The sequence below is a fragment of the Lissotriton helveticus genome, chromosome 3_1 (genome assembly GCF_964261635.1).
Source record: "Lissotriton helveticus chromosome 3_1, aLisHel1.1, whole genome shotgun sequence".
NCBI lineage: Eukaryota > Metazoa > Chordata > Amphibia > Caudata > Salamandridae > Lissotriton > Lissotriton helveticus.
The window spans coordinates 2104504636-2104522020 of NC_136061.1; the positions used below are offsets into that span (position 1 = coordinate 2104504636).

Consider the following 17385-nt stretch of genomic DNA (forward strand, 5'->3'; position numbering starts at 1 on the left):
ATTGTATATGCATGTGTGCATGTAGTCATGGTAACTTGAGTTGCTGTCATGTATCTTTCATTTGCACAGCTACCGGCGGCTGTCCCTCCAGATCTAGAATGTCACAGGACCCTCTGATATCCCAGACAGTCCTCACCATTATGATCTGACTTCATATTAATAAAACCATACTTGTGACACACAAATAGATATCTTTTGTCAAATCAAAGATGCGATAGAGATGGGCAGAACAGGTCACATTTATATTACAGAGTCAGTGACAGTGACTATACTTATGTTTACAATGCTTAGTCTATAGGAAAAGCGTTTTGTTCGCTAATAACTCGGGCCCCATCTGCTAACTTTGCCAACAAATTTGGAATAAATAAATAGATACACAAGTAAGTTGGTTCCTGGTAATTTTCCAACATATTGATCATGGGGAACATTTTTATAGGAAGCTGGGTTCTAATGTTGCATTTTCTGAAGACAGCCCAAAATTACTGGACAAATAAATATTTAAACAGCATATAGAGGTCGTAGTTTCTGTGCGCTCTTTTGATTCACTGCAAATATTTGTTCGCTTTTGAAATATTCCACTCGGATGTTGCATGGAAATCTAGCAGTTCGATTGGCATCTGATGCCAAAAAAACAGACTCCATGTCGATTTCCGAGTTGGTAAAACTGACTGGTAAAACCAGAAAATATTTACTGCAAAAATAATCTGCTTCAGGCACAGGGGTCATAGAGTGGGCTGGTAATGCCTCCCTCCTCTGTTGCCCCTGGGAGGACTAGGGATATTCCGGACAGATGTATTTTAAAAATAGACCCTAGCCTTAACCCTAAACCTAACACTGGACCTGTCCCGGAATGTTCTACACACAGTCCATAGGCCTTGGCAATACCCTACTTCTAATGTCAGTTGTGATTGGAACGTACTGGACCTCTATGCAATCACAGAAAAATGTTTTCTGGATTGTTTAAGGACATTTGCCCACTCTTCATGAACCGTTCAAAAATCAAACTATATCCACCAAAAATGGTCCTTGAAAGATGTGTGCTGATTAGACAAAGGAAGATATATATTGGACCTCTCAAATTGCGTGTCCTATTGAAATTCCCTAGGAAATGTTTGGAAAGTAGAATGCAAATATATGCTGCCTTCTGACCTTGTAATGCAGGCCCTAATAGCAGATGAGCTAGCAGGCCCGGACTGGCCGTTGCGGGCATCGGGCAATCCCCCGGTGCGCCGCAAGGGTGGGGGCCGGTTTTGGGCCCTGGGGCCGTTTTTGTTACAGGGCCGTTTTTGCAGCATAGCTGCAAAATCGGCCCTGTAACAAAATCGGCTGAAAAACGACCCGGCAAAGAGCTCGGTAGCACCCCCAGGGGGCCGGCCGAGCACTTTGCCAGGGCCGGTTTTGGTTCCCAGTCCGGCCCTGTGAGCTAACGACAGGCCTGTCAAAGGCCTTGCCCTATGCTCAATGCTCTCTATAAACCATACTCGGCGTCAGTGATTCTGGAACAATTTTCAGAGTGGTGGTGCTGCCTAAAATGTTACATCACTGAATTCATAGGGACTTTAAAATACAATCTCACACAAAGAACAAGTGCAGCAAATGAGTCACGCCATTCAGCAGGAGTGTGTGTGGTATGTAGCCGGTGGTGCATTGTGGAGCACACTGCTGCTAATACTTAACTAAAGCTTGGTGTGGTAGTACACTGCCTTTTACAAACAGCACATTTTCCATCGAAACGGGCACTAAATTTGCACAGATATCCGCTTTTACTGATGTAAAAATATATCACGCACGAGCAATAATGTTTGTGGAAATCGGTTTCAACAAATAGCATTTCTGCATTACCATATAAATGGTCATGATTGGTTTGACCCTATTAAAATCTTTGTTCCCATCTGAATTACAAAAATTGTGCTTCGTTTAAGTTTCCTAACTGTTGATATATTTAGAAATATTTTTAGAGTAAAAAAAGTTTTTGTTCCAATTCTTTATTAAAGTTTCACAGAGTAAACACTTTGGAGATGGGTACATTTTAGAAGGTAACATCTGGCATCGATATGACACATTCAACAATCATCAATAAGGAGGAGACATGGATGATTGGCAGTTGCATCTTATTAGCAGAGAACAATATTTACCGAGTAGTAGGGGGGAGAAGGGGGGAAAGGGTAGGGGACAGGGAAAGGTTTCTGGGCCTGTGGGATGGTGAACGACAGTATATTATGGGTGGGTAGGGCTCAGTGAAGTGTCTCTCCTGTATTGGTAAGGTAGCCTCTGTAAATGGAGGGTTGTGTATCGTGGGTAGGGTGATCCCTCAGAGGCAAGGGTGCCCTATCGAGTGTAGTAGTGGCGGGGGTGTCTCTGGGAGCAACTGGACCCCATGTGGGTTCTGGGGTAGAGGGGAGAATGTCCCGAGATGGGTAGATGTGTTAATGGGTGGGTGTGGGTGTGGTGTCGTATGTGCGGTGGTAATACTGGTGAGAGCAGATCCACGTTTGTTCCGACACATAAGAAGCCAGTCGCACAGGTACTATAACATGACAATTCATGCCCATGGGGAGGGGGAGCTGCCGGGGCCAATGATAGGGGAGAGTGACCCACTTCGCTTCCGCTTTACACCCTCTGTCCATTGAGAACACGTATATCATCATCAAAAGAGACTTTATTTTGGTTATATTTCAAACCATAAAAACGATATTATTTGGAGAACACTGTCCTGACGCAGAAGCTGTAGGTAAATAAGAGCTGGTCTGATTTGATTAAAACCAAGTTTTCTTAGTAGGGCAACAAGATAACGTCGGCGGGGATATTCATAAAACCTACATAAAAACTTAAAATGCAGCATATCCTGTGGAGACTTCCCGTCGCAGCCACAGGGAGCTGCACATTTGCTAAAAATATTCGACTTGGGTCTAATTAAAAGGTGATGAAAGATGTTAAATCTAAACCTCGACAACAGAAATTTTTCATGCGAACTGAATGATCCTGCCAGGTAGGGCTCTATGCTAACACATGTCTTTAACATAGCATATTTCCTAACACTTGGCTTTAGCAGTTCCACACTCTCTCTATCGGCCAACTGATACTTACAAAAAGCAGTTTGAATTGCTGTTACATCCCCCTTTACAATCCCACTGGGGCGAGTAAACAGATCTGAACGCCCCAACTTTACAAAACAGTTTTTCAAGTATTTTAGCCAGGGGATGCACATGGAGTTATCCTGAGATACAAGATCTCTCACAATCTGATGTGTAAGAGGTATTTCCTCATTTAACCACAGGTTAACCCAACAAATCAGTGGCCTTAGAGCAAAGTTGTCACGTAAGTACTGTGTCCCTAGTTCCTCATGAACTACAAAGTTAGGGGTACTAGGGGGGGCACATAGCAGACGTTTAAGAAAAGTATTTTCAGAAACCTGTAATTGTTCTCCTGATACGTAGCCCCATAGTTCGCTGCCATACACTGCAGTAGCAACTGACTTGGCGTTATACAATTTAATCATTGCACTAACTGGTTTCTTCCCCAGTTTTTTTGCAAGATTAAAAATTGATGCGTTGACCCTCAACATTTCCCCTTTTTTCTTGGCCAAATGAGGGCCCCAACTAAGTTTAGAGTCGAATAAAACGCCAAGATATGAGAATGTTTCTGTAACCGGGATAGGCACATCATCAAGTTTAAAAACAAATTTCCTTTTTGGCTGCCGGCCAACATGCATAATATACGATTTAGAGTTGTTGACCAGTAAATCCCTGTCGGTCATAAAAACATTAAAAGCATTTAAAAGCAGCTGAAGCCCCTTCTCCGTCCTTGAAATTAAAACAGCATCATCTGCATATAAAAGAACAGGAATATCCCGCCTGCCCACTCTCGGACAGTCTGACTGTACCATCTGTAGAGCAGCATCCAATTCATTTATATAGAAATTAAAAAGAAAAGGGGCAAGAATACATCCCTGGTGTACTCCCTTCTTTATCTCAAACTTATCAGTGGTATCACCATTTGCAGAGTATCTAACATTAGCGCTGGTGTGATTGTGCATGTCCACCAGGAAGTCAACAATCCCTGTGTCAACTCCCCTCTGCCTCATGTATTGCCACAGCCTTCCCCTGTTGACACAGTCGAAGGCTGATGACAGGTTCATGAAGGCGAGATGGACCGTTCCCTTCTGCGCCACCGTATATTTACTAAGAATGAGAAACAAGTTAAGACACTGGGTTGTGGTGGAACGCCCTACACAGAACCCATACTGGGAGATAGACATAATGTTATTATCATTTGCCCAACACGTATATCTGCCAGAATGTGTACAGGGTATGGAGGTAGGTGGGGGGGAAGGGTATGGAGGGGGTATTGCAGGTATTCTCTTGTACCTCTAGCATCCTCCATTTGCACCTGGATATGAATATGAGCTGGTGGGGCCGTCGTCGAGGGGTCCACATCAATGACTTTGGAATATAGCTGGCATTAGACGCCTCACGGCTATATTGCCCATACTAGCGAACCGCAGAGTGGCAATGCATTGGGGGCGTAGGTACTGGCTCTAATGCGGGACTGGCTGTGGGACACTGCGCATTGCCACTGACAGCTTGACCACTACTGGGAACTCATGCCTATGGGGCCGTGTTGTGCATTACTTGGCACTACAGCGATGTTGCGAGTCCCCAGCGTGGACTGTGCTTCATGCAGTGGGAGCTCCACATAGAGACCTTCCTGCTGGGGTTGGGTCTCTCTGGATGCTGGGCAATGGGATGCAACATAAAATAACATGCGTATTTGTAAAGCGCACAGGGTATCTTGGCGCTGAATAACAGACGTTTATTGTTACCCAACTCAATGGTACTCATTTTATTGACCTCAGAAGGATGAAAGGCTGAGTGGACCCACTGGGATTTCAACCTGTAAGCATGAGGTCAAACACAGGCCCCTACACAGGACGTATTAGTCTACTAAGCCACTAGACCAAGCTATACACCCCTGTAGTGACATAGGATGCTAACTATTTGTGGACCATCTGCATGCTGCACCCTACTAATCAGCTATGTGTCCTGGATGGCAGGGCGATTGCTACTACTGCTCCCGTCTACTTAGGCGCTGTCTTGCCAATCCGGTGCTCTATCGAATGTCATCATTGCTGATGTAATGCTATGTGTAAATGTTCAGCCCTGATCTATGCACACAGCTCCTGCGCACTGCTTTTGTACGCTGCTTGACCTGCTGAATATACATTTATAATAAAACAGACATCCATGAAAAAGTAGCTTGTCCTTTTCCTCTGGATCTTTCCCCTTATGCATTTCTTTTCCAACTACAGTGCACGTGCTCGTGTTGAATGACAGGTGTGCACCTTGTAACTTGCAATTAGCCACAGATAGTTACCACGACCTCCTCCAGGTCCCACTCACAGTTGCCTCGTGTTTATTCACACTTTGGAGGCCTGCCACTGAGGTAACCGCAGCTTTCTCCTGGGTGATCTCCTGGCACATAATGTACACCTGTCACAGTGGCAACTACCTGCATTCAAGGCGCCATTTGACACTTTATGCCCCGTCTTTGCCTCATCAGCGCAAAGGCATCTCGGAACAAGGCTCACGTCAGGATGTGAGGTGTGGCGGCTCGAATTAAGAGATACTGCGTCTGACTCAGGAGGAAGGGGGAGCCAGGAAGAGAGTGACGGAAAGGACATGAGGGGAAAGAATGATTACCCGACAGACAGACAGACACAGCAATTAAAGATCTCCTGCCGCCTTCCCTTCTAAGCCTTTAATTCTCTACCGTGGTAGACGTATGTCTGCTGTTGTTCTCGTCCTGTAGGTGACTCCCTTCGATGAGGGAAGAGAGGAAGGAATGTTATCTCGGGCCCCTCTCTCTTTATAGTGATTCCTGGACAAGATGCTGCCTGCTCTTTCCGTGAGACAAATTAATCTATGGGGAAGAGACGCAAGTCTCTCTCTGCTGCTGCCCTGGGGGCTGCAGCATTCCTTCCTCGAAAAATGTCATCTTTGCACTTGAAGCCTGAAAATGTACCTTAGAACGGAGATGGCCCCGCTGAGGAGAACTGCTCTCTTCCGGGCCGGCAGCCCCAAGTCACGCACCTGAACAGCCGTGACTAACGCTTAAGGCAATGGAGAAGAATAGCACACCCTCGCAGTGTTTAATAGGCGACTAAATCGGTGCAAATTAGCACCACCTATGCAGTTTCAGAATTTCAACAGTGCTGTGATGCAATCTGATTTTCGGGCAAGCATTAGATGCAGGGCTGGACTGACCGTAGCAGCCACCGGGTGTTTCCCCACTGGACCGGAAGGGTGAGGGCTGGTTTTTGACTGGTGGGCAACGCTGGCAACACAGGTAAGAGCAATGCGGCGGGGGCGAGGTGGGGGTGTAAGTCGACAGAGGGCAGGATAGGTAAAGCTTAAATTAAAAAATAAATAAAACCACTTACCTTGTGCTTGCCGCATCACCAAGAGCTCAAGGTAAGAGATTTTATTATTATTTCTTACAATTTTTACCTATCCCGTTGTCTGTCGACTTGCCCCACACACCCCGTCCCGCCCCCGCCTCACTGCTCTTACCTGTGCCGGCCGTGCCTGCCAGTGTGGGCCATTTTTGTTACTGAGGACCAGTTTTGCAAAAGTGCTGCAAAATCGGAACCCTATACCAAAAGATGGAGCACTGTTTCATCATATAATCCCCCCACCCCCCATTCCCCCCACATCCCTGGCCGGTCCAACTTAATTACCAGGGCTAGTTTGGGTTCTCAGTCCGGCCCTGATTTGATGTATGTTATACCCTACTTAAATGTATAACATGTACTCTAGCCCTGCTGCCTCTGGCTGCTCAGCCACAGTGTGGGTGAGTCTTAGAATGTTGGTGTGCCTGTGATGCGTGGAATGCCTGGGTGTCTGAGTGGGATGAATGTTGGCAGTTTGAGATGGGCTGAGCAGCTAGGCAGGCTGCTCCTGGTGGGGCTGGTAACACACTAGGCTGGCTGGAGTCAAGACAGATGTAACCTAAACTGAAGATTAATAAAGAAGACCTAAATATACATCCTGGCTCCTGGTGTCTTTCTACATAGGACACAACAATGTACCAATGTGGCACAGTATCAAAAACAAATTTACAAGGATTCACAGAACCACTGAATTATTAATATTAATGAGGCCAGAATCCCTAGGAAAAGCAGCGCTCCATCCCTGTGATCACACACGAAAATGTCCTGACTGGACCTCCGTCCCTAAAAGTGACAAAACAAATTGAGCATTTTTTTTTTTTGTAGAGTTTTATATAGCGCGAACTAGACCCGAACCGAATCAGGTATCAGAGCGCTTTACATAGCACCAGTTATGTTACATGAGGACACACTTTCATTTTTAGGCACGTGGAGATTAAGTGATTTGCCCCAGCCATTGAAAATAAAATAGTGGCATGATCGAAGTGGATGCTGGGAAACCATGGAGCAGTTCCATGGAGCACGTAATTTGACGCAAGAAGTTTAAGGCCATGCATTTGGTGTCATAGTTTGACGACAAAGTAGTTCATCATGTAGTAAGGTCAAGTGTTCAGGAGTAGTGATGGATAAATCTCACATTCTTTGTGGTGCAAGTCATCCAAAGAGATGAGAAGGCCCTATTGACAAACTATATTTTGTAGTAAGTGAACCTGTCCCACAGTGGTACTACTTACTACAAAAAGCAATTTACAAACCTATGAGTGTAAAGCTTCACCTCCACGTCTCATATCTTTTTCTGTGGGAAGATCCTCACAAATGTAAGTTTACTACTCACTAGTAAATGTGGGTCGGATGAGGGGAGGGGCTGGAAAAAGGGGAATACTTACGACTAAGTCAGAGACTACTGTGCTTTAAATGAGCGTGTACTGGTACTGAGTACCGGCACTTCTCAATTTTATCCCCTTGAGTACCAGAACTTCTCCTTGGGCAAGAAGAGTACCGGCATTCAGGGGCTGACAGGCAGGCTTGGGGGTATTGATACATTCAGCGCAGGTGCTGATGACGAGGCTTTCAGAGTGCATGGTGTGTGTTCACCACACTGACAGTGAGTAGCCAGGGTAGCCCAGAGCTGGGTCCCTTCTGCGCGGTACCTTCTAATTGACAGCGCAGTTGCCAACCAGGCACTGCACAAAGGACATAGACACTTCCCCTGCCATGTTTCACGAGGTGAACTAAACCAAAGGTACTTGATGGTAGCGAGTGCACCGTAACCAGGCTGAGTCAGGAGGCAGTGAGGTAACTGCAGCGTGAGTTGAGGCACAGCGTATGGATGCGGGACCCTGCACGCATGGAAAAAAGAATACATTGAATGCTGCTGCAAGTGTCGAGCTGAGTGCTGAGTGTGAGTGTGTGCACAAGCAGTGGCAGTGTGCACAACCAGTGGCAGTGGAGGGGGGAAGGTGTCAGTCGCTCTCTCTGGCATACTTCAAATGCCCAGGGCACCCTTGTTTTTCCCCTTGCTGTCCGCCACCATTGAAGTATATGTTTTCAAATGTGTATTAAACAAAGCAGCACCGCCATGGAGCGTGCAGTGACCTCAGGCCCCAGCTCAGACTTCAATGGTGATTGATACTGTAAACAGAGGGGCATATTATCAAGACTGGCGATAAAATTATCGAAAACTGCAGCTAAAACGGCTATAATGGGCTTGATAATATGCTCTATGGAATTCCAATTGAAGCCCATGTTAGATGTCATTCACATTTAACATGGGCTTCAATTGGAATTCCATAGAGCATATTATCAAGCCCATTATCGCTGATTCAGCGGCAGTTTTCTGCTGCTGAAACGGCGATAGTTTTATCGCCTGTCTTGATATTATACCCCAGAATTCGTTCAGGGTCCTTCACACCTTTAGGCTTCCCAGGCCTCAGAGTCTCTCTACCCCTTTGCACTAGGTGGGCGGCTGTTTCGCTGGGAGGTGTAGAGACCTGGAGCAGGGGAAGCAGACAGATTCCAAAGTCTATCTACACAGATGATCAAAAGAGCTCAGGATCAGGTAATCACTTTCTAATATTACTGGAAGAAAGGGCAGTTCATGTATGCATCTGCTTCAGAAATCTGTTTTTATCCACGGATTTGGAATCCTGGCAGGGTAGCGTCAGCCTTTCATTTATCTGATTCTGATCAGATCCTTACCATTGAGATTGCTTGTAGTGGACTTTAGTGCTCACTAGCACGACTACAAAGCTGCAAGACCTTTGCATTGCAAAAACTGCTTCATTTAAATGACTGACTGCTGTGTTAATACTCTGTAGTTCTCAGATAATCTACATAGTATAGATGGTTTACCTAAGGAGCTTAATTTTTGTAAATAACAGAACAAGAGATCTGAAAAAAGCAAAACAAATGTGGCAACGTCTAACTCTAATCACCCTGTTCTCAGGCCATCTCTCCAAAGCACAAACAGCATTGTGTATAGAATATTTGCTACCTGTAAGCCCATCAATAAACAGATAGCTGATTGTGCCCTGGGTGGGAGTGGCGCTCGCTTTTGCCAGTATATGTAATATTACTATTAAATTGGTATATGGTGCTCAAGGAGGGGGTAATCACCCAAGACCCCACAAATCAGTTCCAAGGATCTGTACAACAATTCAAATCAGGCCTGATCTGAATAAACAGATAGCTACCAGTATATAAATGGATTAATGTATCAGCATCAGGCAGATGAAAGTCTCCCATTCCATCCTACAGAGCTCTCTGTAGCAGGTACTCAGCTTTTGCTGAATTATCTTAGCAGTTTAATGCTGTAGAGGGCCCCGGTACAAGGGGCCCAATGTGTGGATGTGGTATTTTCACTTTCATCAGCGAATACAAATGGATCAACACCATCAGTGATGGCCAGCCTTTCGGGCAGTCCAGGGATGCCAAATGTGCCATCTTTAAAGGGCCAGTGTGTGAGCTATGTCTTAGTCCTGTGGGTCGTGATGGGATAAAAACATTCACGGCCCATGCACTGGCCCTTTCAAGCTGGCACGTCTGATAGTGCCAGAATGCCAGACTGCCGAAAGATTAGTCTAGTCCAGGACTGAACACCACTAAAGAGCGATAGTTTACATACATTTCAAACCATAATCAACTAGGCTCTAATCCTTGTGCAAACTGCACTTGAACGTGGTAAAATTAGACTCATATCTGCAATAGCCCACGTGGCACTTATTAGTGCATTCAGGTTACTGACTACCAACGCAGTGGGGGTAGAAATAAAACTGGAAGGGTGTGAGATAGGCTCACTTGGCTAAAAGCACACAAGATTGGTGCAGTTATGCATTAAGAATTAGTGGGTCTTATATTACCACCACTACGCTACATCTTTAACACTTTGTTGTGCTATAAAATCTTTACATGGACTCGTTTCAAAATCTATAGATTCTTTTGTAAATTTACATGAACATTTTTCTGTAAAATGTAGTTTTTTGGTCAAAGTTCGCCAGCCGCTTATGAACACCAAGGCAATGCTGATGTTAAATGGCAGCCTTGCAGGCACACCCCTAGCTGGTCTAAATTATAATACAAGTGCTAAGACAGCCTTAATAGCAAGAATGCCCGCACTCCAGGGAATAGTATAGGAAAAACACGATTATTAAGAGCTAACGTGTTTCGACCACCAAGGTCGTTATCAAAGCAAAGTAACACTGTGCACTATTTACGTACGGCTCATGGCTGAGAGTTGCAGGGACCCCTTGCGGCTGGTGTTATGGCTTCATTATATGGCCTTAGAAAGAAAGACTAAGACAGTGTTAAGTGTTGTTGGCAAATTAAATATATTGACGTGGTGACCCTTAACAAAGCCAGTAGGCTTGCCTTGTATATTTATGTGGTCACCATTTAACAAAGTCAATAGGCTTGTTTTGTATAATTATGTGATGATCCCTTGACAAAACCTATATCCTTGTCTTTATAAAATGATGTGGTGACCAATTGACAGTGGCAAGAGGTTTTCCATGTATATGATGATTTGGTACCCCTTGCAAAAGCCAGTAGACTTGCATTATTTAAAATATCAACCCTTTTGTATTTTGTGTGGTGGCAGCTCGTGGGTGGCTTGGTTGGGGGTCCTGGTTGCAGGGGTTTATTTGCATGCCAGGTCTTTGGCCCAACCACAGACTGCGTACTCTCAAGGCTTTTCATGGTGGGAGATTTGGGCACCGCGCATGGCGATGTGCAACTTAATTTCTATTAAAAACAACATTGAAATTTACTGAAAAAAAAGAAAGGTTAACGTGAAGTTACAGTTTGGAATTGTAATAATATCTTAGTGATGTTATAATTAGGTGAGTATGTCAGTTAATCAATCCATTTAAATCTCAATAAATACTAAAACTCACCAGTTATAATTTACTCAAGTAACTATAACTTGTGCCCTAAAGTGATTATAACTTGCTTCCTTTCTCGCAATGCACTGCTTATACCCTCATATATTACATTACTCATGTCAAGTTCAATTACAGTATTAATATTATGCGTAATGACTTCTGAAATTACATAATTGATAACAACAATGTGCATAGTTATTTATGGGCACCTGTCAAGAACAAGAGTTAGAAGTTGGCAGATTTACATGCCGTAGTGTAGCTGGGGGAAGGGGTAAGTGGCAGGGAGCCTGCCTCATTAGTTACTGAAGACCAAGACGTTTTGGCCAATTGAGAGCTGAATCTCTAAGGGTTTATGTAGGTCAGTTAAAGGAGTGTGTAAGAATCAATTGGGGATGTCAGTGTCCCTCTGTGAATGCAATGGGGGTGTTTTGAGGGAATGTATGACATTACTACGCATACATTCACACCGCATGGCTTTACAACACGGTTGTTACAACGACTGCGTTGTTACCACACAAGCCATTACATCGCAAGTCGTAATAACGACTTGCTCTAGGGGTCGCGGTGGAGTTAGGAATGGTATAAATGACTATTCCCACTCCAGTTTGGGCAACAGGAGGGAAGGCGTTGGTTTTAAAATCCAACACATTCCCTGGTGTTGCATGCCCCCTAGAGTAAGTCGTTGTTTCGCCTTGCGATGTAATGGCTTTCGTGGTAACAATGCGGTCATTGTAACAACTGCATTGTAAAGCCATTCATTGTGGGAACATCGTTGTAAACGCTGTTTCCCGTTATGAGGGCCTGAGCTGTCTCAGGGCAGGGTGAGAGTCTCTAATGGCTTGTAGTAGAAGCTTGAGGACTACCCATGGGTGTCTGAAGACTGGCTGAGGGCATCTTCAGGGAATGCTGAAGGTATCTGAGTGTATTTCAAGGGTCTCTGTGGGCTGATCAGGAATGTTTAATGGCAACTTAAGGCCAGGATAGTCATGATCTTTGAGAGCATGCTCATGGGTTCTGAAGGTATGTTGGTGGTACAAGCCATAGTAGTATCCAGTTAAATCTAATAAAGTATAATAAACTAATATAAATTCAGAAACTTCAATTACTGCCTTCTAAGCACCTCACATTTCATTTTAAGTATTGGGTCAAAAGATATTGTAGCTATCGCTTCTAGAATACTAGCCCACAAGCAGGCAAGCAGAATTGAATAGGTTTTCCCTAACAGGTCCCCTTTTAAAGTCTCCTATGTGTCCTTAATATTATCATTACTGTTCCTTGAAGAACTATGGGGTATATTATCAAGGGGTTTATCTCCGCTTTTTTGGCTTTAAAAGCCAAGAAAGCGGAGATAAAATTATCTCCATATTACCAAGCTGTCGCTAACACCAGTTAGTGACAGCTAATAGGAGATAGCGACCATCTTGGGCCCCGCTTTGCATGTCAGTGATATTTATCACTAATGACATGCAAAGTGGGCGTGCCAAGATGTTAGCGACTGGAAACAGTCGCTAACATCGCTATCTCCTATTACCAACTTTTGGAGATATTCGCGCTAAGCGCGAATATCTCCAAAAGCTAACACCTGCCCTGAGCAGTTCTTCACCATGTTATCCAATGGGAGGTGGATAACATGGCTAAGAGCATTTGCTCGATAATGCATGAATATCGCTGACTTTTCAGCGATATTCATGCATTGCGGCCGTTTTTTATCGCATTTGCGATAAACCTTGCTAATAGCAAGGTTTATCTGCGATAAAAATCGCCGATGTGCGGCGATAATTTTTGTCTCTAAACAAGTTAGAGACAAAAATTATCGCTAGTTGTTGGTAATATACCCCTATGATCTTGTAACTGTTTGAATTAACACTCTCAAATGATAAAAAAATTTGTTGACCTTCTTTTGTGACATAACTACTCTAAGACAGCTGCTAAATTACCCAGTGGTGGCTTGCACAGGTAAACGCTGTGGGGCGGTGAGGCAGCGTGGGGGCGGGGCAGGGTGGGGGGATAGTGGAGTCCGACATATGATGAGAAAGTGGTAAGTAAATAAATAAATACAACCACTTACCTTGCGCTCGCCGCATCGCCGACTCGACCAAGATAAGTGGATTTTTATTTTTTTATTTTACTTTCCCTATCCTGTTGTCTGTCCACTTCCCCCCCCCCCCACCCCACCCCGCCTCCCCTGCCCCTGCTGTTACCTGTGTCAGCCGTGCCTGGAAGGAGGACAAAGCTGTGGTCAACTAACAACTGGAGTAGGGAGACTAACGTTCTTTTGTGCATCCCAAATCGAATGGCACTGCACCCCGAAGGTTTCAGCTTCCAAACTCACAGATTTGCACTTTTTTCAAACTTTTGAAGATCTTTCTGTAACCAATTACCTTTGTAATTTGTGTCTCAAGTATTTATTTTCAGTCCTTGCAGCTATTTCAAAATACAGGGCATATTTATTATAATTTCACGCAGGGCAACACAGCAAGTCAAGTTGCTGCCCTGCGTGAATGGCAAAGGGTAGGAGTGCGCCGGAATTTAACATCAAACAGCGCATTCCTGTTCTTTCCTTGTTCTGAGGCACTTTTGGCTGCCTAGCACCAATGCAGACACCCTTGCATGATGGTGCAAGGGCACTTGCATTGTAAGCAGGATAGTTTTTGTGCAGGAAGGGACATCTTCAAGTACAAAAGGAATCCTGACAGGCATTTTCTTCTTTCTATGTGTGCTGCAAAATGCTGGTCGGGTGTCAGTGGGAAACACTGCTGCTGCTTTTTGGACAGGGGGCCGATATTGTAGCACTGCTGCAAAACCAGCCTCCTGTAACAAAGATGGCCCCCACCAGCCCAAACCTGGCTCCCACCCTTCCGGCCCACCGGACAATTCCGGGTGTCCACTACGGCCAGTCCGGCTCTGATGGGGCCACATTACACAATAAGCGCATTTTCATTGCTTGTGCCGAAGGCATCTTTAGAAAGGTGCGCACGGCATAAACAATGATAATGATCCCTATTACAATGAATGTGCTGCCCCTAGGGCAGCTGCAAACTCACGTTGCCCCGGGGGCTGAACATTCACGTGTAAAACGGAATAGCTGCTTTACAGCCACTCTGTGTTTTCACAGTGCAGGTAGAGATCCCCATGCACCCCCTGGGGGGTCCATGGGACACCCTTTTCCCCGCCAGAGGGCTGTCATCAGAGGGCGCACTGACAGTGCTCCACCTTTAAAGAGGCGCACTGTCAGTGCACCTCCTGAGGGCTTCTTTGCCTCTGCACCCACATGGGTGATACGGCGCAGGCGCATAGACAAAGGGATTCCCTCATTTGCATGGGGCATGCCCCCATGCAAATGAGGGAATGACCCCTTGAAGGCAGCTCTGGTGCTTTATGTGTCGCAGCACTACTGATATTACAGAAGTGTCCGCAATACCAAAGTGTTCCAGGGGTGCACAAAGCGGGTGTAAATGCCTGTTGCACCCCCGAGGCAATTTATGTAATACTGCCCATTTATGCTCAATATGCAATCCTCCCAGGGGTGGTAATCAAGTATTTAAGCTTGAAATTGCCATTGCTCAAATACACAAGAGCTGGTCATTATATCTTGGGGATTCTTATAAAACAAGGCCCCAGGCTACACACTACAGTGCAGATTACATATCACTCTGAGATTATTACTCTTACAGTTTCAGCTCTCAGACAGAGAGCTATCCATTAAACAGAAGTTTGCACCAGGTTCAGTATGTAAACCATACACCACAGTGGCAATAGCCACATTTCCCCAGTATGTAAGAAACACATTGCCCTGACAGTTTTTACATTTTTACATTGCCTTCCAAGAACAGCACATTTTCCCTTAGTATGTGTTTGTGCTACTCAATATATGTAAAATACTTAATTCCAAACCGATCCACACGTTGAGAGGCATGTGCTTCATTATGTGGCACGTCATTTCGCACATTGTCGAGTATGTGAAGCACCTATTGCGTAGCAAGTTTCTACTCTATCCTGGCATGTACATTATTACCGCCACATCAGTTCTACCATTGTCCTAATCTATCAAGGAACATTGCAAAACATATTTCAGTGCTGTAAAGTATGTAAGGTATCACTGCCATTCCAACTTCCACATTGGAAAGTGTGCAAAGCACCATTGCCATGATGTCTCCACAGTGATTCCGTATGGTCATCACTGTTGCCGGGCCAGCTTCTACACCGCCTTGTTTGTGAAACACTCTTTGCCATACCAGGTTCCCATACTTCCCCCCCCTCTCTCATAAATGTAGGTGGGTGAAATGTGGATGAGGCTAAGAGAGTTGGGGCAATACAAATCGGGAAGAGCCATGTTACCCACCACTCTGCTTTGCAGCGGTGGGGCCAATCACAGGTAATTGACAGGTGGCAACTGCAGAGTAAAGCTCCTTCTGCAAATGTGCAGACATGCTGGCTAGAAACCGCTAGATCTTGTTCAAGCATCCGTTAATCTGGAATAGCAGGTTACTTGTTAAATGGTGCAGGAGGGCGGCGTGTGCCTACCACCCACCGCATCTTTTCAAAAGTAGCCTAATGTGCCAGATTCTTGCATGTTTGTGCCCTGCAGACATGCCCTGGCAGCAGCATTAGGACCCTTTCTATGTGATAATCCGCTGGATACTTGTAGCGTACAGTATGGTCGAGGTCAAAACCACCCCTGGTTTTGTGGAGATTTACTGGTTGCCAATAGGTGAATAACGCATTTGTGTCCTCCCACTCTCATGACCCCTTTTAGTCTCTCTCTCCTCTAGATGTTCTTCTCTTGCACACTCTGACAGCTCACTCTACAACCAAATAGTGTATACCAATATCTTGCATAAGGGCCTATCATCTTTGTTGACGCCCAATGGACTACCTATAGTAGGCCCGTAACTGTCACCTTCGTTATTATTAAAGCGACCTGCAAATCCAGATCTCATGAATGCAGTGTTCCTCTTGAACGAACAAATGTAACGCACAGTGGAGATAATTAATGCAAGGTATTGTAATGTATTGTCGAACTAAAATGAAACTGTATTCTGCCATATTTCATATATTTTAGTGTGCGAGCACCGCCCACTTTGAATCTGTTTATTCCTCTGCTCCTCTTTTACATATGCCTTGACAATAAAATAATAAAATGTTTGAACAAAAGCAAAAAAATAACGCATTTGTGTGGTCAGTCGTATTTGGGGAGGAAAATATTCAGGCCACTTGGGGAGGAGGACTGTAAACCTATCAATTCATGTCGTTTATTTATCTTTTTTAGCATTCTGTAGCAGTATCACTATAGTGTGAGAACACTGTGCCCTATCAGGGTTGACTGTTAATAAGGCCTTTAGGGTTCTGAATGTTTACTTTGGCTTCTCTTACCAAGGTAGTTCTTACTGTTGTCTGTCACCTTGATGTGGGTGGCGCCAGCAGGTATCAGAGTCACCTCACTGTATCCAAAATTACCTGCGGAAATCGAGAGATAGCATCAGGAACAACAAGCAGTTGAAATCTCAACACAAGTAGGAACAAGGCTGCTAGGGAGCAATCAGATAAAGTAACATCTGCAAACAAGCGACTCTCAGGCTAACTCGAAGAGGGTTCTTCAAAGAAAGGGTTAACACTTCAAATCAGGTCGGGACAAAATAGAGAACTTCCATTAACAGCAACACTAACATGAGCCCTGCTACTGGGGCGAACACACAGTCGCCTCTCGAACGGCATAAACACAACGTGCAAACATTTTGTCAGGACAGTGAAGAGGGACAGTGGAATGCTGGTGGCAGATGGAGATGTACAATACCGACTCTGCTGTGCAAATTAAACCCATAAAAATAAGGGGGCATATTACCAACGATTAGCGATATTTATCGCTAACGAGGCTTAGCAACTAATTTTTTAACGCTTAGCATCGCCGGAAATTATCGCAGAGATAACTTGCTATTAGCAAGGTTCATCTCAGAAGTGATAAAAATCCTCACGCTAACTGCCAAATGAGAGATTATCGCTGGAAAACCAATGATAATCTCTCGAAGTTTCGCGTTAGCTTGATGATAGGGGCTCACAAAC

At 44.8% G+C, this 17385-nt stretch overlaps 1 protein-coding gene across 1 annotated transcript in view; it reads right to left on the minus strand.

Moving 5' to 3' along the window:
• Positions 1-17385, minus strand: part of LOC144824146 (ADAMTS-like protein 5) — a 297391-nt gene that overhangs the window by 60031 nt on the left and 219975 nt on the right. The window contains exon 8 of the mRNA XM_078683277.1: positions 16699-16782. Coding sequence (XP_078539403.1) covers positions 16699-16782 — 84 coding nt within the window. The remainder of the gene's footprint in view (positions 1-16698; positions 16783-17385) is intronic.